The sequence below is a fragment of the Stegostoma tigrinum genome, chromosome 18 (genome assembly GCF_030684315.1).
Source record: "Stegostoma tigrinum isolate sSteTig4 chromosome 18, sSteTig4.hap1, whole genome shotgun sequence".
In the NCBI taxonomy this organism is placed as follows: Eukaryota; Metazoa; Chordata; class Chondrichthyes; order Orectolobiformes; family Stegostomatidae; genus Stegostoma; species Stegostoma tigrinum.
This window is the reverse complement of record NC_081371.1, coordinates 8,799,835-8,824,474: the sequence shown is the minus strand read 5'-3', so window position 1 is coordinate 8,824,474 and position 24,640 is coordinate 8,799,835. Positions and strand designations below refer to the sequence as shown.

Sequence of the window (24,640 nt, the reverse complement as noted above, 5' to 3'; positions counted from 1 at the left end):
TCAGAACGTGAACTTCACTCTGAAGTGAATCTGGAGTGACACAGTTGGGGCATTGATGCCAGGAACCGAAAACCATTCAGTTTCTTCGGCCTGCTGCGCGTTTCAACCAGTCATGTCTAATCTGCTCCTGGGATCCAATTACCCACCTTTTCTCCACAGTCCCTGATATCAATGCCTCGCAGGGATCCAGCTTTCTACATCTTGAAAGCTCCATTTGCCCGAAGCTTTTGAAGCTGAAAATTCACTGTTTCCAAAGTCCCTGGTTCAATGAAAGGCTCCACAATTTCACTCTTAAATCGCTCAGAGTTCTGCTTCTCTCTCAACAGATGCTGACTGGCATCTTGAATTTCTGCAGCACTTTCTGAATTGGTTTCAGATTCATAGTGGCTCCTTTTGTTCTTTGTTTGCTCAAAAGTGGAACTAGGTTTTCTGTGTACACCTTATTCACTTCATAAAAAGTCATACTAACTGCCTCAATGATATCACCCTTTAGCTTCCAACGAAAGAATACAAGCCAAAATTTCATAACTTAATCGTCTCAACCACATTATATAATATGACTGAGGCAACACTTTTTGCAAATGATTAGAATAAAGCTCTTCTTGTCACATTATTCATAAAAAGTCCTGTGTTGTGACTAAACAAAAAAGTTCTGAGGAAGGGTCACTGGGCCCGAAACGTTAACTCTGACGTTTTTTTTCACAGATGCTGCCAGACCTGCTGAGCTTTTTCAGCATTTTCTGTTTTTCTTCCTGTGCTGTGACTGTACCTGCACAAAAGCAAGCGTCTATGTCCTCGTCAAATCCAGGCCTTTCAAAAAAAAACACGAAACAAACGACAGAACAAACAACATGAGGAGAAAACAAAAGTCAGCCAATTCCCAGGCAGATTATTTCCCTGGGCGTTACATGAATTAAAGATAGAGAAATGGGTTAATGTTTGGGATACTGCACATCCCTATTCAGCCTTCAGACATCACCAACATCCAAAAATGTCCTCCAAAAGTACCTTTTCAAACTTGTCGCCTTTACCATCTAGAAGGATAAGGGCATCTGATACATGGGAATCTCATTGTCTACAAGAATGAAATAATTGGATTTACACAGCATCTTTCCAGACTTCAGGATGCCCCCAAGGGTTTTCTAATGAAAAGTACACTTTCTGAAGTGTAGTCACTGTCTCGAGTCTACTGCACATCAGAGTGTTTAATGTAATACAGGCAGTACAGGGTTCTGTTCTTGAGGCCATTTGCAAATCGATTTGCAGTCAAGTCAGAATACAATGCAGGCAGTATGAAACAACCATTCATAAGTACAAAAAATGTTTATGTGCTGGGCCTTTGAAATTACATCCCTGCACGGGACTGCATTTGTAAGTATGAATATTTGTAAGTCGGATGAACATGGATGCAGGCAGGTGGGACTAGTTTAGTTTGGGAGTATGGTCAGATTGGACAGAAGGATCTGTTTCCATGTTGTATAACTCAAATTTGGTGACTCCCGTGGAGTTACAACAAACTATCTTTATCCTTAAGATTCGACATTGTCAACCTGTTCTAAGGCATGGATTGGATCACTTGAATTTTTGTGCAATATCTCTCTGCTATCCACGCCTTTTGTCTGCGTTATTGCCTGACATTTTTATCGCATTTATCTTCATACACATGTTGATCTGCTTCCTAGCTAAGTATGTGAATGTAAAATGGTTTCACTTGCTCAAATTAACACACGGTCTTCCCTAAGCTGGGATGTGCTTCCCGGTAACTTATGCGAGATCCTGGACTGAGAGTGATTTCTTTCGGCTGGGTCTCTGTGGACAGTCTGAGTCTTATAGCGTGGAAACAGATTGTTCAGTCCAACCAGTCCACGTCGACGATGTTCACAAACTATGTTTCGCCATATTATTGCAAATGAACGGTGCAGGTTTATTTACCAATACAATGCACCCATCTGGGCTGCTTGTCCACACTGTGGACAAACTCACTGACTCTCCCACGTGTGCACTGCAGCTGCTGTTTTACAAACTTGGAGCCTCTGCACTACTTTCAGAGTCAGTCTTCTCTTAGCAATTGTGCTCTCGTGGTCTTATGGCCAAGACGATTCTTTCTTTAATTAGCTCATCTTTTAGTGGCACAAATTCACAGGTTTCTGCATGTTAATGACATAATGTGTTAATCAATGGGCTCTCTTTCACTCTGGCTCATATTAAACATGTACCATTCATATGTAACATTTACTTGGGGTGCAAAGGCTGTCTTCAAAGCTTTTAAAATCTCTATGTTTTTTTAATTGCTCTTTCGATAGATTTTTGCAATAGTCTCTTCTCGACAATAATGGAACTGTGGTGACCTGTTCTGGTTTTGGGAGTAAATCCCTTGTTATTTCATAATTCCGTCATTGTGTGTGGATGAAATTCCAGCTTTGCTTCAAATCCCATGTCATCGAAAAGAAAGCTGTTAGGGGAATATCTGCAGGCATTTTCCCTGAACCAGGGTTCTCCCAATAGCGTTGTTTCTTTAAATGGCAGCTCACTGCTCTGATTGGACGTCTCATTCTAAGCAGCTCTGCTTTTGACCAGCTCTGCAACAGTCATCTCACAGCCACAACTGACAGCATGTTTTGAGTATACTATGTCCAACACAAGGTCTTTATTGAACTTCAGTTGTCTGCCTCTGGCATGTGTGCTTCATCGTGGAGGTCACAGGACTATGTCAGGCCAAGTGAGACATCTGCTTGTGATTCCATTTAAATCCAAAAATAGTCATAGTGATTAATGCATAAGACCTAGAAACCAATTCACACACAGCAAGCTCCCAGAAACAATATTTGGTGGTGTTCGTTGAGGGACAACTTTGGTCAGTATCCTGGAAAAAAAATACGCTGCTTTTGGAACAGTGTCACAACCTATTTTTTAAGCACAGATCACAGGCTCTTTGGGGAACTGAGATATACTTGATAAGTTAAAAATAGACCCATTTAAAGTAAAAATAATGTTTCCTTCTCTCAAAGATTTGGTTAAACATTGCTTCCAAATAGAGGAAAAATAAACAGATTAACTAACAGCACTAAGATCCTTCAAACGCACTCTCCTCACCACAGCATTTTTGGAAATTCGGAAGTCCCAGTTTGTGAAACTCAACTTAATTATTTTAGAATTGCAGCCTATTCAGAGCATTAAAAAAAAGACAAAGCCCCTCTCTGTTGCTGCAATGTAAAACAGATGTGTATTGAATAAGGAGATCCTGGTGATGACAGAACTGCCCTCATAGAACTTAATCCATCCTTCTGTTTCCCATATCTGTCCCTTCTATACCTGAGCTAACAGGTTAAAATCGCAGGCTGGATTACATCCAATTGACACACAGAGTCATCCTTTTAAACGTATATATTCGCTGATTTATCTATAAAAACGTTTACTCCTTATTATTGCAGGCGAGCGTCTTCCGATGAGTGAAAATCCACCTTCATGACAGACCTTTGCATGAAGCGACACGTTATGTAAGAATATTCAAATGAGAGTGATGTATCATATCCTCGCTGAGCGTACATCCAAACAAAAGGGAATATTTTACCCAGAACTGCCACACTTGGCAAGAACATTGGCTGCTCAGAGCCAGGGACCTCCTCCAAAATTTCACAAAGGCATGGCTGAGCTTCCATCTCAGGATCAATCCTCCATTCTCCCAGCATACAAAAAGGAATAGAACATATTTAAGGTCTGTATATTTAGCCTATCAAAAATCTTCCACTTCTATCAGCTTTAGCAACAGTGCCAGCCGAGATTTTAAATTTCAGTCACTGGGCATGGGACAGAGTCATACAGCACAGAAACAGACTCTTTGGTCTAATGCATCTGCGATAGGGTTAGGGTTAGGACCAGACGTCCCATTCTGACCTAGTTCCATTTGCCAGCGTTTGGTCCCTGTCCTTCTAAACCCTTCCTGTTCATTTACCCATCCAGATGCCTTTTAAACGTTGTAAGTGAACCCGCCTTAACCACTTTCTCTGGCAGCTTGTTCCAAACACACACCACCCTCAGGTCCTTGCTAAATCTTTCCCTTCGCACCTGAAACCTATGTCCTCTAGTGTTTGATAACACCACTCCAGGTAAAAAGACATTGGCTATTCACCCTATCCATGCCCCTCATAATTTTTTAAGCTTCTATAAAGTCAGCCCTCAATCTCCGACAATCCAGGGATATAAGCCCTACTCAGCCTCTCCCTGTAGCTCAAACCCTCCAACCCTGGCAACATCCTTGTCAATCTTTTCTGCAACCTCTGAAGTTTAACAACATCCTTCCTCTAAAATGGCAACAAGTACTCTATGCGTGTCCCAAAAGCGGCCTCACCTGACTCGAACCCACAATCTTCAGATTCACAGCTTAGAGTGCTATGTCTGAGCCCCATCTGGCATATCAAAATACCACTGCAGCACACTTCCCTGCAGAGGCCATTGAATTATCGTCAGCAACCTTTCCATAGTTGTCATTCCTAAAGTCAAGGGCCACAAGGACACGCTGGTTAACTTTAGAGACTAAGAGTTGAACCAAAGTCACCTGAAATCTGGAGCTCTGTTCAAATCTCCTCAAGTTAGGTACTATTTTCAGACACGTGCGCTGAGGATCTTACAGGCTCCTGAGCATTTTGACAGCATGATGTATTGAGAGTTGACAGGATGTGGTCACTCCTTATGCTGAAAAGAGACAAGAGCACAGCAGAGACCACTGATGCTTACCAGCTCCAGGTCATGGGTAGCTGCATTCGAGTAGAGAAGGTAGAACAGGAATACAGAAGCCAGCGTGCGATCATGGTGTTACCAAAGCACCAAGTGTAGGCATCATTAATGTGCGCAGGGTCGTGTTGGGAAGTCACTTTGCCCACAATCAAGACCCTGAGCAAGTTTTGGCGAGTCCGGTCCTGCTAGGTAGTGGTCGTGGGGCTTAGTCTAGGAGAACTGTTGCCATAGCAGCAGGGTCCTATAGCATGTAGGCACCCTGCTGAGATACTTCCAATGCAGAACCTCTGACAAATCACAGTTATTAATATAAAGTAGTATGTCACCTCTGACACCTGTTCTGGGGTAAATAATATTGTAAAGCTAGAAAATCCACTGAGTTGCAGAGAAACAAAAAGAAAGAATATTCTCAATAGGACCTGCGTTAATTCACTTTTCTGGCAAGCAACTCTTTTTTTCCAATTACCTTCAATCTTGCGAGGTTCATAAACTATTGGGCACAGCATTTCATTTCGACACCAAGCCTAATGCGATATTGCATCAAATCGTCTGTTGTTTTGGGTGTTGCAAAACAAGTAATTAGAATGGTGCATACAAAGAAGGCTATGAAATCTGTCGGCTGATGTGTGCATTTACAAGTTGGACAGGCAAGCATTGACACAAAAATATTCAACAGGAATGTACAACACTTCTGAAATGTCATTGGAAACTGAGGTCCGCAGACCCATTTTAAATCTGATCGTTCCAAATCTGGAGCTCTGTTTAATGACATGAGTTTGTCCAAGTGACTGATAGCTACATTTCACTCATAGTCTGGGGGCAATAACCTGGATCCTGGCTGCCTTTTCTGCAGGTCCTGCTCTACTGAAACTGACGTCAACGTAGTCAATAGGCACATCAAGGGTCCAAATTGCTAGTCACTGCTGAAATCTTCTTACTTCCGCTGAGTTCACATTCAAATGTGCCCAGTCGTCAATACAGCGCAACAAACATTTTCACACCATTTTGGATTGCAACAAAAGTCAAGCAAACTGTAAAAAGTGCAACTTGGCATAGGTTGTCATGAATAATTACAAGCATATTGTGTGTCATTACACAAATGCTCAGTATAAGTGCAGCACACCGAGGACAGCACAGTTTTAGACTGGTGCCTTATGAGACACAAGAAGGGTTGCTTATCTCCACAGAACCGTTTATCCAAAATCTAACTAACAGCTCCATATTCCAGCGCCAAATGTTTCTGGATTGGGACAAAGCACAGACGGGAACCAACAACCGCTAAGGACGGTGCCAATTTATGAAGGACAGTTAAGAGCGTTGCTGCAATAACCTCTTCTTCAAAAATTCCTTCTCAAAGTTTGCTTTGCTTTTCTGTATTTATGAACTCTGCACAGTCTAATTCTCCCATTAGCAAGGATGTATGATTCAATCTTGGGAAGCCCCCTCAGTATAAACAGGATGACAGAGTTCGAGTAAAGCAGAGTCAGTTTCATCATATCAAAATGGTCCAGATCATTTCCTGACCTTGACTCGGATGTGAAGAAGATTATAATTTAAAACCCTCAGTTTGGTTCGAAGCAACTAGCAGAGAAGTTTGTGGACCTGGGCAGCAAATTACTGCAAACCTCTGGAGGATCTGCTTTTGTTTTGCTTTATATATTGACCTGTGGGAGAAACTGAACACAATTAGGCTGCTCAGGTTAGGCTGAGTGAATAAAAACAGGCTGTTTGAAGGAAATTTCTATTCAGTTAAATGAGCTTAGAAGGCTTCACTGTATCATGTCCTTTCAGAAGCCCGCCACACAATCTGAAGGATAGTGAGGTTAGCTAAGATTCAAAACACATCAGTAGTTCTGGCATTTTAAAATACGGTGAGTTGCCAGATGAGGTTGGGTCACCGCCCTGGTCATGCACAACACGACTCGTAGCTTGCTGCTACTGCACTTCAAAGAAAATAGTTAGCCAGCTCAAAAATGGAGAGAAAATTTTCAGCTTTTCTTGAGTGAAAGAGAATGTAGTTTAATTACAAGAGAAAAACATGACAGCAAGTAACAGTAAAGCTCAGCTTTAGAGCTAACAAAGGTAGGTTTTGTCTGGTTTAGACAGTGAGTTAAAAGCAGTGTATTTTACACTTCTGTTGGCATTTTTGAATCATGAGAACAGCAAGACTGGAATCCAATCGAATAGGCCTTGTCTTGTTTCCTGTGTGATGGCCAGATATGCCAGAGTCCGCAGTAAATCATTGCATGGCAGTGTAGAACTTGAGCATTGCTTAAAGGAGGCAAAATTTGGTATCTCTTCATCTTGCAGTCATGAGAACTGGAATGCAAGAAATGAATTTTTGAACAAAAGGCCACCATGTTGTATAGCATGAGAAGGGAATACTGACTGATTGGGCCATTACTGACAATGGGAATACAGAAAGAATAGCTAATTGTCACTCTTAATTCTCAGACAAAGCATAGTAGATTCTGATTACTCATGGTGTTGACATAGGGATGCAGCAGATATTGACTGTCACCTTGACTGCTCTTTATTTTGAAAAAGGTGCAATGTTTGCACGAATTTCTTTTAACTGCATAAAGCAGAGTCCAACGTATTTGTGTATATGACTTCTAGCTACACTGCGCACCTGGCTGATGACTTTAAATTGATATCCAGTGTAAATCTTAGCACAGTCTGGATTGCTTAACAAGTGGTTTCCAAGAGCAAGAATCACATCTGATAGAGGATGTACGTTTCTGGGGTTTGCAGGCACAGGCTGGTTCAGTGTCAAGCAAAAGATATGGCCCACTGCAAATGGTCAACAGGTCGCGTGGTTTGATATGCTTTGCCAGTCATCGGGACATACGGTAACGCACCAGAGCTTCCTAATTATTTGCTGTACCCCTATGTTAACTATCTGTGCTCCTCGTTCATGAGAAATTTTCTAGAGGAAATCAGATTTTCAAAAAAGATTGCCAGTACTGTGGGGATTCACGAGGTGAACGGGACTAATTGTACGGCCCATAAACGGAGCTGGAATAAGTATGACAGGCTCAGCGGCCTCCTGTGTGTCTCCTGAGATTGTGTAGGTTCCTGTCGAAATTTGAGCTCTTTCTTTAACATCAGCAGAACTCTGCATACAGTTGCTGACCAGGTTAACTATTCCAGCAACTAATCATTTTGCTAAGTGAGATTCAAGATGGCCAAGGTAATGGTTAACAGTTTCCTTATACTTCCTCTGTTTATAATTGGAACTCCATTGAGATAAGTAATTCAATGCAATCATTATTTGGAGGGAGTTCAAGAATGGATACGAAATTATATACAGCAGATAGACTGCCAACAAAACTTAACAATTTCACAAATCAAATGGGTTTTGATTTAAGTCGCTGCTTTCAAAATTTATACACGTGGACATTTATTCTTAGGTTATGGCGCCTTTGGCTGCTTTTATAGCTCTACCCCAAAACTTGGAACCAGGTCATCACCACAATCTTTATGTCTCCACCTAACAACATTCGATACCCTAAGATTGCAGGAAAGGGAGTCAAAATAACACAATAGCTCCTATTTAACACTACAAAGTCTCTACATAGCTGCTGGAAGACTGGATTTCTTTTTAGCTCTGCTATATTCCTCGCCCTGGAGTCACAGCATGGCTGTTACTAATTCTGCACCAATGTTATGAAGTATTTCAGGTTAATTCTGGTTGCAACATATTTGAGTCTGGGTGAAGTGAAATCTTGTTTCGGTTTTGGTGTAGTGGGTAAAAACAAAGTAATTCTGGTCACTAGATGGGGCAGATTAATTTTTAATTTGATAATTTAGGCCTTGCTCCAAACAATTTTTTCTGTAATACAAAATGACAGTGTTCTGCAAGTCATTTGAATCAGTGTGTGACATTACACGTTCTGCAAACCCCAGCTTGATGTCTAATAGCCTGGTGATGCAAGGCTGCACTAATGCACGTCCAGAGTCCCAATGTAGGTAATGTGCACCAAAAGTACGATGACCACACAGCAACCTTTTATAGATGACACTGCCAAATCAATGCAGCATCCTAAAAAGAATGGTATTATCCAAAGCCTACAAAAACATCCTGACAGACTGGGTCATTGGTCCCTGGTGGGTGATAATGGTGACTGAAATAATTTTCGTTATCAATTATCAACTGATAATGGCAGCCACCTGTAATGTACGTAACTCTCCACATGGGAAATGACACAAACCTGATGGTTGAGATGTGGATTTGCCTCAATATATGAAAACAAGTAGCTCTTCCAAAATGTCGAGGAGACAGCTTGACCTTGGCATGATAGCTTCGCATTTCTCAAAAAAAAGTAAAAAAACAGGCTCCTTCACTTGGCTGACATTTGAATGCAATATTGCACCAGTTTCTTCTATGGTTCTGTTTTCCTTAAAGAGGTATTAAAAATGTCAAGTGTTATATGATTCAAAGCATCATCGATCTCTGACCCATACAATAGGGTTTAACAGATTAACAAAGGAAAGAACAGAATGCTTTGATTCAGTAAAGTCCAGCTACAATGTTCAGCTCATTTAGGGAGTGATGGAAGATAGAGTAAGCGCGCAGTTACCACTGACTCTAGATCACTTTTGTAATATCGTGCAGTTCGTTAAGAGCAGTAAGCTGGAGTCTTAGTTGGAACTGGTGTCTGATCTACCAAAAATGGGCTGGATACAAGCATCCAAAAATCTCACAAAAACTAAAATGCTTACTAATCTAGAGAAAGAGGAGCATCTTTTCTCACCTGCTCAGTTTTGAGATGAATGCCCAAATACTCGTCATCCAGAATGCTAGAAAGTCTTCTGACTTTGTGAGGTACACCTTTGTCGAGTCAGATCTTACCTTTATTCCCAAAGGACTCAGCCATTCTCACCACACCCAAATGAAAAACCTGCCAATGATTTCTCTGCACTGCACTGAGCTTCAGTGTACAACTAGTGCAGCAAAGATCAAAGATTAGACCTTGTACCTTCCTCATCCGCACAGCTCAGAAACCCACTGGATAAGGTGCTCAGTTGGCTCATGTAGATCTCAATATCACTCAATGGTTATCGTGATATTCTAAAACAGTGAGCTGGCATGAGAACTGATGATGCAAAGATCTAGCTTGAACCCACTTACATGACAGTAAATTGGAACAATAATGCACCACAATATTCCTGCTGGCTTTGAAAATTCTGTTTCTGGTTCAGAGCACAGTGATTTGATCAATGCGTTTGTAAGTGTGAGCACATGTGTCAACTCCAAGCAACCTGGAAACCAGAGGAAATAAAACCCCTTGAGAAAGTTAAAGTACTAAAAAATCAAATAAATACCATTTTGTTAAGACAGGCTAACAAATACTAATTGGTGAAGGAACCTTTTTACTTGCTGATTAGTACCACGGGGTGATGGAGAGCAAGATCAGCTTCATTAATCTCTTGGCTAGTCAGGAATTTGGATACAGATCTTAATCTGACCCTGCAAACCATCTCTTAGCATGACGTAAGTAACTAAATGTTACAGTTACAGTCGATGGAGTCACTTGTGTGCAATAATTCCTCAGGCAAGAAAAAAAAATTACTTATTTCAGATTGTGCCTTGAAGGAGTTTCCATGTACAGGTAATGACCATAACTCCTGTTCCCCTCAACCTTGACGTCATCATCTTATATCTATGCCTGTCCGTTTGAACTTGTTATCTTGCACATCCTCCAACACAAATCTACACCTGGCAACTAAATTCTTCAGTAGAAGTCGCTGACAACCACAAACCTCCAACTGCCTTATCTTTGAGCCTGTGTTTGCTATGAACTTACGTGACCTTTTAAAGGCATCACTAAGTTTCTGGACGCGCATTATCCAGTGTAAGGTTCATAACTTCAGAAAGCCATAAGCGAAGTCTCCCTTTTTGTGCTGTCGTGGGGTCTGGAGTTGCAATTATTATTTCCAAATTGTAGTCAATGGCCATTAAATTCATCCAGAGGAAGAGGGCCACACTGACAAGGCCAAAGTTTGTTGCTTGTCCTTTAGTCTATTTGAAAACACTTTCGTCAAACGTTGCAGTCCAGGCAGCAAGTGTTCTCGCACTGCAATTAGGGAACGATGTTCAGGATTTTGACCTGATGGAGTAGTAACATAGCTCCAAGCCAATGACAGTGTGTGACTTGGAGGGGTATTTGCAGGTGGTGTACTCCCACGCTAGCTCTGCTGCCGTGTGGTAAAGATCCCAGGTTTGGATGATACTGTTGAAGGAGCCTTAGTGAGGTTCTAGATGGTGTCTAGATGGTACACAGTTTAGTGTGGAGGTAAATATTTAAGATGGTGGGTGGGACGCTAATCTCCTATTGGTTTTGGATCATCCTGGAGACAAGATAGTGGTGGTGGTTCACACAGCTTGCTTTTATTTTTATCACTTTTCATAACCTTGATGGGTGCTGATGCTGCAGGATATGTTTTGCAGATGATGCACGGTTATCTTTTGAGTGTAGAGCAGTACAAACTCCTATCCAGTTCAGGCGTGCGGCGGAAACACTGCCAATGGCATTCAATCGATACAACTGCATGCAGGCAGGTCTATCACAGGATGCGCTTGATACTTACAGGAAGCAATACTGAAATTGGCCAAGAGAGAATAAAAGCTTTATGACTGTGCACAGTGAAAACAAATATGAAGAACTTGTGCAAATATTCCACCAGGATTTAATCCTCAGTCTCATCTTCTAAGGGATGAATGCTCATTACTGCCATCTCTTCCTTTATATACTTCGGAGAAGCTTTTACTCTCTTTTATATGATTTTCTACTTTTCACTCAAACTTCAGTTTCTCCTTTTCTATTGTAATGCCACAAGGTCATACAGCACGGAAACAGACCCTTTGGTACAGCCAGTCCATGCCGACCACGTTCCTAAAACTAAACTGGCCCCATCTGCCTGGACTTGGCCCATATCCCTGCAAACCTTTCCTATTCAGTACTTATCCAAATGTCTTTTAAACGTTGAAACTATACCTGCATCCATCACTTTCTCAAGCAGTTCATTCCACACACGAACCACTCTCTGTGTGAAAAATTTGCCCTTTTAAATCTTCTCCTCTCACTTTAAAAATGTGCCCGCTAGTTTTGAAATCCCCTACCCGAGGGAAAAGACCCTTGTCATTCACCTTGTCTATGCCTCTCATGTTACAAGCTTCCATAAAGTCACCCCTCAACCTCCTATGCTCAGTGAAAAATGTCTCAGCCTTTCCAGGCTACTTCTGTATCTCAAACCCTCCTTTTCTGGCAAATCTTTTCTGAATCCTCTCCTGTTTAATATTATCCTTCTAATAACAGGGCAGCCAGTTTTTCACACAGTACTCCAGAAGAGGCCTCACCAACATTCTGCACACCCTCAACATGATGTCCCAATTCCTATACTCAAAGGTCTGCTGGTTTGCAAATGTTTCCCAATCATCTAGACTGATCGTGGTAACATTGTACAAGTTTTAATTTGATACAGTCCTTTACCTCTTAAGTCAGCCATAGACGGTGCAGCCTTGCATTGAATCTTTCTTATCATCTACATTACGATTAAGTAGAAACTAACTACTTGCAACAGATATTCCAATTCTCATTTTGCAGCATGATATAAACAAGTGTTGTCAAACATATAGGGTGTGCATGCTGCTCACTACTGCCTTAAGATAGTATCCTAAGGATAAATTTGTAATCTGTAATTGACAACCACTATTTTACAAGATGCAAAGGACAGGACTAGGACTGAGAATGAGTCACTCATCTTGGTTTGGGATTATTATCCATAAACTGAGGTCACTTTCTTCCCATCCTCATTTAATAATCTTGGGAACAAACTTGTCATTTACAACCGAACGTTTTAGCTGAGTGCATTGTGTTGCTAAGTAGCAGTTTATTCCATAAGTATGAAATAACCGTTCTGTCTATACCCTTGAGCTGGAAGATCATTTACTATGTTGTCCTTTCCTGTCTCAATACAAAGACTTCTCCACATCTGCCAATCGCTGAGCTAAACTGAACCAGAACTTTCCTGCTTGTCAACAAGTACTTACTTTGGATTCTAAGCTGCTCTCCATGCATGTGCCACTGTTGGTTTACACATGTATCGAGATGAAAAATTTGAGTTTGGTCTCACTGATGGCAATGCCTGCAACTTTTAACATTTTCTTCCTTTTCAACTGCTTCACTGTGGAAACATCTTAAATGTTTGGCCCGCAGCTGTATACAGAAGCCGTCTCACCTCTCAACCAGAAGGGATTAGGCTCAACTCATACTTCCGGGAATTTAGCATGAAAATTTTTGCTGACACTCTAGCTCTATAGCAGCAGAATGCTGCATCATTTGAAGAGATGCCTTTCAGAGGTGAAATTAAATCAAGACCCTGTCTGCCCACTCTCATCATGTACTCGTCAATATTTACCCCTCAATTAACATTGCATTCTTGTTTGTAGGAGCAAGCTGCATGCAAATTTGGTAGCCATATATTACCTTAAAATGGTGAGTACCCTTCAAAAGCACTTGGGGAGCTGAAGTCATGAAGAGCATGATATAAAAATAAGTATTATTTCCAACAGCTGACGAACACAAACTTAGTCTTTTAAGTGGTACTTAAGATTACGTACATATAAAATAAATATGGTGAAATAGGTAACGCATCATTATTGCATTAGGGAAATCTCTTGTGTGCAATGGTTACCTCTTTACCTCTGGGCTACAAGATCTAACTTCAATTCCCACCTGCTACAGAGTTGTGTCTGAGTTTTATTGTTGTGCTAGTTCCTTGTGAGATGTACAGGATTGAACTCTCACAACACAGGCGAATGCGATTGTCCCCTTCAAGCCTGGTTTCACGCATATGACCAGTGCTTCATGTTTACTGATATTTTTCGAGGCAAAACAGAATTAAGACAATACTATGTGTGGTTCTGTGCAACACAAGGAAAGGGACAAGGCTTCACAAGAAGCTACAATCCAAGCTGATGAAAATCTCATTTACAATGCAGATACAAACAGTCAAATGTTGCAGTGGTGCTCTGGCCCAATGACAGTAAAATGCAATATATAGAGCAAAGGTACAACATGTTTAAAATCCTGAGGATTGATGAAAACAAGAGTATGATTAATCATCAAAATTCTGTCATGTTCATCCACACGAAAAGAAATGCATCAATATGCACACACATATATGTATCTCACGGCACATTTGGAAGACATGACAACAAATTCTGACATATGAAGTAGAGTTGAATATGGTTTATATAAAACATTATGGTCAACTTGGTAACACTGAATCCAAACTGTTTGAAAGGCTGAATGGCCAGACATGCTCTTCCGACGGTCACATTGATCTTAATGCACATCATAAAGTCTGTGTATTTCTGTCATAAATAATAACTATGTGCTACAAAACCTCGAGTGAAAGCAGCAAAATGAACCCAGATAAAAAAATGTACTCAGATATACTAAAAACCACAGACTTATACATGTTAACATTCTGATGAAAAAGATCAGCATTCCACAAAGAACATTTAAGTGAACAGCTATCATTCAGTAACAATGCATATGTTCACAGTCCCTACATGTAGCTCTCCTATAATTTAACAAGTCTTTGAGATCAGGGATAAATTTGAATGAGATGATAGTGCACTCATATCCTTGCAGATATGCTATGTTAAATCAATGATCAAGCTGAACAATAGTGTCACCCAAAATATGCCAAAAATTCACTGGAACTTGTGCCAAATATATGTTGTTGACTTTGAACAGTCAACAAACTCACCTGTACTATATTGCACTTTGCTTGTTTTCATATCATGCTGTCATTTTAACTGAAAATTGGAAACGGTAAAACTTGTCAGATTCAGAAGCAAATGTGCCTCATAACAGAAACATTATCATAAAATGGAAACTGAACCTTTGAGATTATCGCAAATATTCCTACTCCTGTCACCTCCACATGGCTAGCAACAGAAACTATAAATGTTCTCAGTGAGTAATATTTTGTTTCCTGAAAACATAATTGAGCAAGTTGGAACATTTCAAAGAAGCAACTTTATTTAGATTTGGAAATTCAGTGGAAACTATGTGACAGTGTGGTAATACAACGCACTACAGGAGATTGCCAACACACAGATTCATTTGTTACACACCTGTAATATAAAAGTAGTCATGCGCAACTTCTGAAACAGAGTGCAGGTGATCTACATTTCAGCTTATTATGTCTGAATAGTTGAAGAAGTGAAGAAAATATTTATTGACCACCAAACACAGAACTCAAGTGACCATTGTATATGGAGTCCTTTGATCAAAATCAGCAGCAGCTCTTGTGTCATTTCAGACAGCCTAGTAATTGGAGCCTTGTTTAATCGTCTTGGTGTCCCAAGTACACATCTTCACTGTCCTGTATACACCACTCAGCAACTTCATTTGAAATGTCCTGATACTGAACAGTATTACTGAAAACAAACAGCAGCTGCCTCAGGCCTTGGAAGCTGCAAAGATGAGCTCTTTGTCAGTTCTACAGTGAACTCCACCCAGGAGCAGTAAGTCAAGTTGGATTCCACATCTTAAGTGTGCTGCAAATTGACAGAGCTCGAAGTCTGGTCGGCTCCTAATTTCTCACACCTTTGCAAGTCACGTATGTACATTTTATAATCCTCTGTCCTTGCTTCCACCAAGGCATATAAAACCCAGAATGCGTGTCATGCGTTTTGGTAGAAGATTTTCCCACAAATGAGGCAACAGTGCAAAAGACATCCATTTCTAAACCTTAAGGTCAACCAAAGGTCAAAGGATGAAGCTGGAACTAAGAAACATAAATACGGGTGGATGACAGTCAACCTGTTTAGTGGCTTGAATTGCCAGGACTGAGGATCACATCATTCCCATGGTCAATTGATTTAAAACAGCTCAGATACCAGTCCTCGCCATTTCATCTCAGCATCATCACCCAATCTGATTCAATTCATTGCAACGCCATAAGTTTTCGCTATCTAAACTCATCTTCTGTGTACTTTTCAATGCCGGTATTAAATAGGTTCTGCGAGAGCGCTGGGGCTTCACTTGTCTCTAAAGAAAAGGAGCCGAGTGGAAATGGTTACTTCTTTGGGCAGGTTCACATGTCCCCTGAACTCAGCTCCCCTCAGTTAATGCATTTCCCACAAATATGAATGCATATTATAAACACCAATCTTTCATTCTGAATATAAAAAGTCGCAAAGTAAAAGATACCAAACTTGCCTTTATAAGGCTTAAACACACGAATTGAGAGTGCCATGTGTGGAAGTGGCTGGGTAGCACTGTAATGCCATCCTGATCTGCTCACAAACCAAGTGAAGTTTAATACTGAGAGTTGGGCTTCCAAAATCAAGTGCTTCAAGTCAGGTTGAGAGAACAGAAACAGAAGCAGTATTTACTTAAAAAAAATCCATTTCCTCCACTTTTTCAGGATCGTTTCTCTAATCCTGGCCAAACAGACCACTATACATGGACATTACAGACTTCCCTGATTGGACCTGCTTTCTGATTCACATCAGTAGCGGAACAAGTGACAGTCGGCATGCTCTTAATTTTCAACTGAATGTTAACAAAGCATATCATAAAACGAACCCTCACCAGCACTCCAACAGGAAGTCAAATCTGCCACAGCTACAAGATAACTGACCAGCAGTGCAGCCATTCATTCTTTATCGCCCTTTACAGCGTAATATTGCTGTGGATACTGTTTTTATGAACCACCATGAACTTAGGGTCAGCAAAGTAGAATGATGAGAAATCATCCACAATTCTGATTCTGCACATTGCACTTCTATTGGTCAAATATTTGAAAGCAGTATAAGAGATTGTTAACTGAAGGAATTGGAACTTCAGTTATTCCAACAGCACTACATGCACATCTATTGACGCAATTTAATGCAAACTGCAACTGAAGCATGTACTGTTCTCAATCCAAAGTCCCATCTTTTCAGTTAGCAGTTAATACAACTTTTGTGTGCACTTTTACTGTGTGTGATCATTTCACCATGAATGCTTCATGCAATTCAATGGATACCCCAAATCTTCCTTGTGCAAGAGATAAACCAACAGGGTGGATGCATCTGTGAAAGGTATCCTGGTACTATCAATGATACAACACAACTTTCACAGTCGCAATTTCTAGTTTAGGATTCCTGACTGTGATTCAGAATCCAACGTCCTTTACAAGTGTCAATGTAGTTGATAACTGACAAGCTAGGGAGTGTCGAACAATGCAGGAACAATGTTGCAGTAGATGTCAACCTAAGTAACTGAACTACAGGTATGAGGTGGTTCATAGCTCTTCATAACTAAAGCTCCCGAAATCTGTAATGCACTGTGGGACATGTAAAATTGTTTGCAATGAGGCACAAAGCATAAAGTAAGTCTCCACGGAGCGAGCAACCCACCTGCTTCAGCTGTCCTGATTTTAGCGGATGGCAAACTGGGTTCTCCCAAGCCCAGGGTATTGGTTGCCACGACACTGAATTCATAATCCATCCATGGGATCAAATCGATCACCTTTGCTGTTTCCATGTTGCCTTCTATATCCTGAGGATCTAAATGGGGAAAAAAAATCATGCATGTTTGAAAATTGGATGTATGGAGAGATACCTTTAAATTTGACAACTGTCACCAGAAAGATTGTCCCATAACTTTATTTTATGAAGCAGCAGTTAAGAAATATGGATCCATGAAGACTCGCAATCTATCCTATCCTCTAATGTGGGAGCAGTGACAGTGATACCAACACCGGTGACTTTAGTAATGATAGATCGAGCAGTGGAAACTGCTCAGGATTTTTACATCAAGTGCTTCTGATAGGTAAGGGAGGCTGTGGCTACAATTGGATTTCGCACAAAGCCCCAGAACTTCCCTCCACTTACCTGTCACCACTCAATTTCACTTCTCCTTGTATTATTTTTCACCAAAGAACTCTATTCTTGTCAGCTGGTTCCAAGTTTCCCACTTGTTTTCAGCTGTTCACTGGTCCCAAGAATCACAGAATACAGGAGTGGGCCACTCAGCCCTCAAACCTGCTCCACCATTCAATATGATCATGGCTAATCATGTGATTCAGTACCCGCCTCCCAATTTCTCCCCAAACCCTTTGATCCCTTTCACCCGAATAACCCTATCTACCTCTTTGACAACATTCAATCTTTTGGCCTCATCAGCTATTGGTGGCAGAGAATTATTCCATAAACTCACCACACTTTGTGTTCATCTCATCTAAACCTGTTATACTGTTATAGGTTTCTATGATATCCCATCTCATTCTTATAAAATCCAGTGAGTATCGTCTGCAACAATCCAGTCTCTCTTCGTATGTTAGTTTCGGTGACATATGAATCAGTCCGGTAAATCTTCTTTGCACTCTCTCTGATAAGGAGACCAGTCAGATAAGGACTATGTACAGTATTTCAGCAGTGGTCTCACCAGGTGCCTGTAACCGCTACAGCAAGACATTCCTGCTCCTGTACTTGAATCCTCATGGTCTGAAGGCCAAAATGCCATTTGCCTTCTACACCATGTGCTACACCTGTATACTTACTTTCAATGACTGGTGCCCAATGACACCCAGTTCCTGTTGCATCTCCCCTTTTCCAATCAATCGTCATTCAGATATTAACCTGCCTTCCTGCTTTTGCAAACAAAATGGACAAGCCCATGTGCATCCAACACTGTAGTCCACTGGCCATGCATCTGCACACTCATTCAACTTGCTGAAATCTCACTGAAGCAACCTTGCATGCTGCTCATGGCTGACTGTCCCATTCAACTCTCTGTCGTTTGAAAATTTGAAAATGCTATATTTCGTTTCCTCACCCAAATAATTAATATATACTGTGAGAAGAGCTGGGGTCTAGGCACTATTCCTTGCGGTACCCCACTAGTCACTGCATGTCACTCAGAAAAAGACTCTCTTATTTATTGCCTTCGTTTTCTGTCTGACAAACAATTCTCTATCCATGACAGTACAACTCCAAATCCCATCTGCTTTCATTTTACACGGTAATCTCTCATGCGGGATCTTCTCCAAACCCTTCTGAAAATCCAAGTAAACCACATCCACTGGCTCCCCTCTTATCAATTCCATTAGTTACATCCTCAAAGAATTCCAGAATATCTGTCCAAGTATAAGTTCCCTTTGTAAATCCATGCTGAGTTGATCCTTGCACTGTTTTCCATTTGCATTGCTATTACTTCTTTTATAATGGAGTTTCGCCATTACAAATGACGGGATAACTGGATTGTCATTTCTGGTTTTCTTTTTAACTCTTATTAAATTTTAGGGTTATGTTATTTACCCTACAATCCACAGGAACTACCCTAAAGCATACAGAATCATACAGAATTGGGTCCTGGGGATTTATCGGCCGTTAATCCCATCAATTTCTAAACATCATTTCACTACATTTACTGATTTCTTTCCATTTAAACCCTGTGTTCCCCAACATTTTAGGGGCATTACTTACATCCTCCTTTGTGAAGGCAGAACCAAGGTATGCATTTAATTTATCTGCCATCTCTTTGTTCCCATTAAAACATCCTATATTTCTGGCTGCAAAGGACAATATTTGTCTTTCCTCACAGTTTTTCCTCTTCAAGGACCTGCAGAAGCTTTTCTAACCAGTTTGTATATTACCCACAAGCTTACTCTCATACACTATTTCCTTCCCTCAAAAAATCCCTTTGTCCTTCTTCGCTGAAATCTAAACTGCTCCCAATCCTCAGGTCTGCTGCTATTTTGGCTGATTTGTATGTTCCTTCCTTGGGTATAATATTATCCTGAATTTCTCTTGTTAGTTGTGGTCAGGCCATCTTTCCCAGTTAATTTTTTGTGCCAAACTGGAGTGAACAACTTTGGTAGTTCCTCCATGTGCTCTTTAAACGTTTGCTATTGCTTACCTGCTTGGCTCAGTTGGCTGAATGACTGGTTTGCATTGCAGAGTGATGCCAACAGCGTGGGTTCAAATCCCACACTGACTAAGATTATAATGCAGCAATTAGATGATGCGATAAGGAACTGAATGGAAGGGCTAAGTTAACCAATGATTCTTCATCCCAACCTCTCACCTCACATGGTAGCCCTCTGATTAAACTATCACCAGCCATCTTTCTCTCTCTCTCTCTGCAGTCTGGTAAGACTATGGTGACTTTACCTTCTTCTGTCATCCCTTTAAGTAATATTCCCCAATTTATCATAGCCAGCACACCACTCATACCATCGTGGCTTCCTTTATTTACGTTCAGGATTTTAATCACAGAACCAACCATATCACTCTCAATCCCAGTAAAGAATATTATGGTCACTCTTCTCCATGGGGCCTCACATGGCTAGATTACAATCTAGATCCACTTGATACTCTTTTCTTATGTAGTGAGGGAGCATTCCATTTCATCAATTTTCTGTTCAGGTACATTTGAGGTTTCTGTGCATATCACTGCATTTCCAATATCGCTTTGAAACCACGTCCAAACTCATACAAGAAAAACAGCGATGGTGAAAAAGCAACAGGATTGGTCCAGTCAACCACTTGGACCTGTTCCACATTAAACTAAATGATCGTTGAGCCACACCTTGCTTGCACTTTCACATTGTTGATCCATATTCCTTGATAATTGATCTCAGTAATGAAAATCTCAAATGAACCAACGGCTATTCCAGAAAGGGATTTCTACTATACCTTGTGCAAAGCCGTGTCTTCTGGCCTGACTTCTGAAATGCCAACTACTCATTTTAAGACTGTTCTCCTTTGCTTTGCTCTTCATGTTGATGATTTATGATTAGTCTCTTTTGAACACACACACACACACACACACACACACACACACACACACACACACACACACACACACACACACACACACACACACACACACACACACACACACACACACACACACACACACACACCCCTACAATCCTCAATGGGACACCACATGTATGTATAAGATATAAGTTAGAGAGTATAGGTCCTGCTAGGTTGTGAATCACCAACAAATGAAACAATGAAATAGGACGCCACACAAAGTTTATGCAGTGGTTCTGGACGAGCAACATGAAGGCTGCACATTCAAATCCCACTCTGACTGGTTGAGAAACAAAGTCAAATGCAGCAGCAACAGGAGATAAAAGCCCTTTTTTTAAATCCCTATGTCCTGAAGCATCTTAGCTATCATTTCAATCCACAATATCAACATGGGATGCTCAACAGCATTTAGAAAAGGCACCTTTACAATGGGTAATAAATGAAGTTTTGCCACTTTTCAACTGAGAAAGAGTTTCTCCGGAATTGCTTGGGAGAGCGACATGACACTGGTTTAATGCTTCAGCATGCTGGTTGAAATGAGATCATTTGAAAGAGAACTCCTTTGCCTCTGAATCTTGCCCCAACTTCCAAGCAAAGGCAATTCATGTGCTCCAGCTGGCAGTGGTCTCAGATGCTGCCTGTGTGCTGGGAGTGACTTTCTGTGGCTTAACCAGTCTACACATGCATGTCTTGTAGCAATCACACTGTGGCAGATGTGTGTATGTTCACTTCTGCCCTCATTCCGTGTGCACATACCACGTTGAAAACAGTAGTTGAAGCAACAGTAAAGGCATGCAACCATCTCCCACAAGCTCCGCACAACTGTAACTCCAGTACATGTTTTTCAAGAAGCTGCTTTGAATGACTGCCATGCATCTTGAAAGTTGGATGTGTGTGGGTGGCTTGAATTCACTTAACAGTGGGCAATCGTCGCTCCACACGGTGAACACTGGAGTCCTAAGTATTTGTTCAACGGCATAATTTTACTCTCAGAAAAACTCTGAGAATATAAATGCATATGGCGACTTCCAATGTATTACTTAACACAGGATAAACCAGTCAAGGTAGGAGGTCACTGATGCAGGTTAACTCAGCCCTTCAATTCAGTTCCTCATCATTCCTGCATCAGCCAATTGCAGGCTGGGGTAGGCTAAGACATTGCAATTCAAACAGAACTCCTCCCAAGGGGTCTGGTATTGACTGCTATCTACAAATTCCTGGTCACAGAAGAGAAGCTTGGACATTGTTTAAGGACAGATCTGGACAAGACAACAATGTGTTTCTTGCAGCTCATATGGCATCCTAGACTGTTAACACGTACAATGGCTGAAGGCACGATATTGGGAATGGATGATGAAGGAGAAAAGAGCATGGAGTGTTGGGAAGGACAGATGTTTATTGTCTACTGTGTATCTCATATTGGGCGTGGTTTAGAAATAGTTACTTCACAGGGCTGTCCAGATACATCCTCATCTATATAAATCCTCTCAAAACACATTGAGGCTTTAACTTTCTCTGTTGTTTCATGTCTTAACGTGTCCAGTTTAATAAATGTTTAACATGGTTGACAAGAAATGTAATCGAAACACATTGTCCAATGCGTGAACAGGGAGGCACATCTCAATAAAAACCAAATGAACTGTGGAAATCAGAAACAAGAACAGAATTTGCTGGAAAAGCTCAGCAGGTCTGGCAGCATCCGTAGACAGAAGTCAGAGTTCACCTTTCAGGTCCAATGATCTTCCTCAGAACGCTCTTAAGTAAATCTGGAATTTGTCGGGATTGTTTCAATTCCCAACATTCTCACCTTCCCTCTGCCACATCCTGACCGAAGTTACAGTACTCCTTTGGTCAACTGGTTTTCAACATCTTACCCCATAAACTATGATTAACATAACTGAATGCTTGCTGGATTATGAACAGAAAAGAAACAGAACCTATTATAACATTCCTGGCTGTGTTTTTCTTATTCAATCCAAGACTGCTGTATAACTGGGCTGGTACTGACCTGTCCTGGCATCTTTCCATTCATCAGAATCGACGAACTTCTGTCGGATAGTGTACTTAGAGATTGGGCTGTGGTTGTCTGTTCCTCGACTCCAGGTCAAGGTCACAAAGGTGTCTCCAATATTCTCAACTCGCACCCCTCCAGGGGGTCCCGGGGGACCTGAAAGAAGAGATTCGCAAAGAGACAGAAGACGTTCGAGTCACTCAGTGCCCAGGAGACATTCAGTTCAGCAAACAGTGTCAATAAATATTCTTCTCACTCACAACTAAAGGCCATCAGAAGCTCATAATGAGGATTATTACAAACAGCATAAAAACGCCACATTTAAAAAATGTGATGGAATCTTTTCTGACCATTCTACATGTTGCATATCATTTTTAAGAGCTGCTACATTCAATGGACAATAGGCTCCTACAAACAAGAGCTAAGAGTTGCCAGAAATGACAAACAAAGTGACAGTTCGTGGATTGCAAAAAACTGCAAGCCTGGTTAAAGCATGGATTACATTGAGAGTTTGAACATTGCACTTGTTCAATGGGAAATACAATACTGCGCCTTCTTATTTTCATATGACACACATGGTGTTTCATAGAAAAACTGGACAGCAAGCGGGAAACTGGAAAGAAAGGTTACAGGGAGGCCGAAGTGGGACATGTTACTGAGACCAGCGGCAACAGGACAAAAACGTTTGAGGGGAGGATTCTAAGTGCAGGGGTGCGGAGGTTGAAGGCTCAATCTCTAAGGGAGATGAGCAAATGAAATGCATCTGCTGGAAATAGGAGCAGAGAAGATTTCATCAAAATCACAAAGGGATTTCCACTCTGTGCCATCAGCCTGCTGGACAAAGGCTGGTAAATAAGCAGTGATTGTGACACTAGGTAATTCTTCTCTCGTCTAAGCTGAGCACAATAATGTCATGCAGGCAGTTGTCCACATCTGAAAGAAGCAGTAACTTGTGAACATGCCTGTTAGGCAGCAGTAAAGAAGCTCTCTGCCCATAACAACTCCATCTCAAAAACAACTGCTTTACCAATATTGTGTTTGTAAGAAGTAGAAAACAGATATGCAATGGGTCTGCTTCTATGAAAGAAAAAAAAGCCTATAATAAATACTTATCTAAATACATCCCCTAGAATCTCAAAGTGTAATGATATTTGCTCTAAACTGTTGTGAAACCATATTCTGAGAGTTTGACTTTCTCTTTCAGGTTGCAATTAACTGAGCTGGTGAGCATAAAAGAGCGTATTAAAACTCTGGTCCCACAGAACATTGAAAAAACAATCAATTTTTAGTTCTCCAGACTGTCTCGTAAATGTTGATGCATCTGAAGAGTGCACTGAGAGTTGTATAACATTAACACATTTTTCAGAGCTAAGACTGTGTAAAATTTACAGTACAGAACCAGATCCTATGAGACAACTAGTCGATGCCAGTGTTCATACAAATATCCTACACTTCATTACTTTTATTACTGTCTTCTCCTTTAGGTATAGGCCTAACTTTCTTTGAAAGCATGTAAGATTAGGCTGTTTCCCTCCACTAAATCCTGAGATCGTGAGTTTCATATTCTAGCTTCTTGCTGAAGAAAAAAAATTCTCCTTATTTCCCAATTGAGTTTATTAGCAACTATCTGGGGTTTATGGCCACCTCTCACAAGTGGAACTTGTCCTCCATATCTATCCTGTCTGACGTATTTATAATTTATCAGATCACCGCTCATGCTTCTCTATTCTAAACAAAAAAACATAGCTGTAAACACTCAGCTCTGAAAACATTCTGGAAATGCTTCCACTCAAACATTTAACTTCATTGAAATTCATCTGCCAATTATTTGCTCAATCTTCAAGAAGACAGCTCCAACAGTACAGCAATCCCTCATCATTTCACCAGGAGCATTAAGTTTCAGGTTTTCCTCCTTCAAATTCTGGAGGAGAACTTGAAACTACAATCTTTTGCCCCGAAGGCAGGAAGTGTCACCAAATGTGTCAGAGTTGATGCTAAAAATTCCAGGGATGTCTAGAGACTGAGGTATTGGTGAGAAGGTGGACAGGTGGAGGGGATCT

General features: G+C 40.9%; 1 protein-coding gene across 11 annotated transcripts in view; it reads right to left on the bottom strand.

Annotated features, from left to right (window-relative positions):
* Nucleotides 1–24,640, bottom strand: part of cntn1b (contactin 1b) — a 721,932-nt gene that overhangs the window by 204,137 nt on the left and 493,155 nt on the right. For 10 of the 11 annotated variants that reach the window (XM_059652304.1, XM_059652305.1, XM_059652303.1 and 7 more), the window contains 2 exons: nucleotides 22,578–22,736; nucleotides 17,162–17,311 (listed from right to left, as the gene is read on the bottom strand). In XM_059652304.1, the coding sequence (XP_059508287.1) occupies nucleotides 17,162–17,311; nucleotides 22,578–22,736 (309 nt within the window). Of the gene's footprint in view, nucleotides 1–15,031; nucleotides 15,807–17,161; nucleotides 17,312–22,577; nucleotides 22,737–24,640 lie in introns of those variants that run through there. The other variant, XM_059652313.1, reaches the window with a different exon arrangement.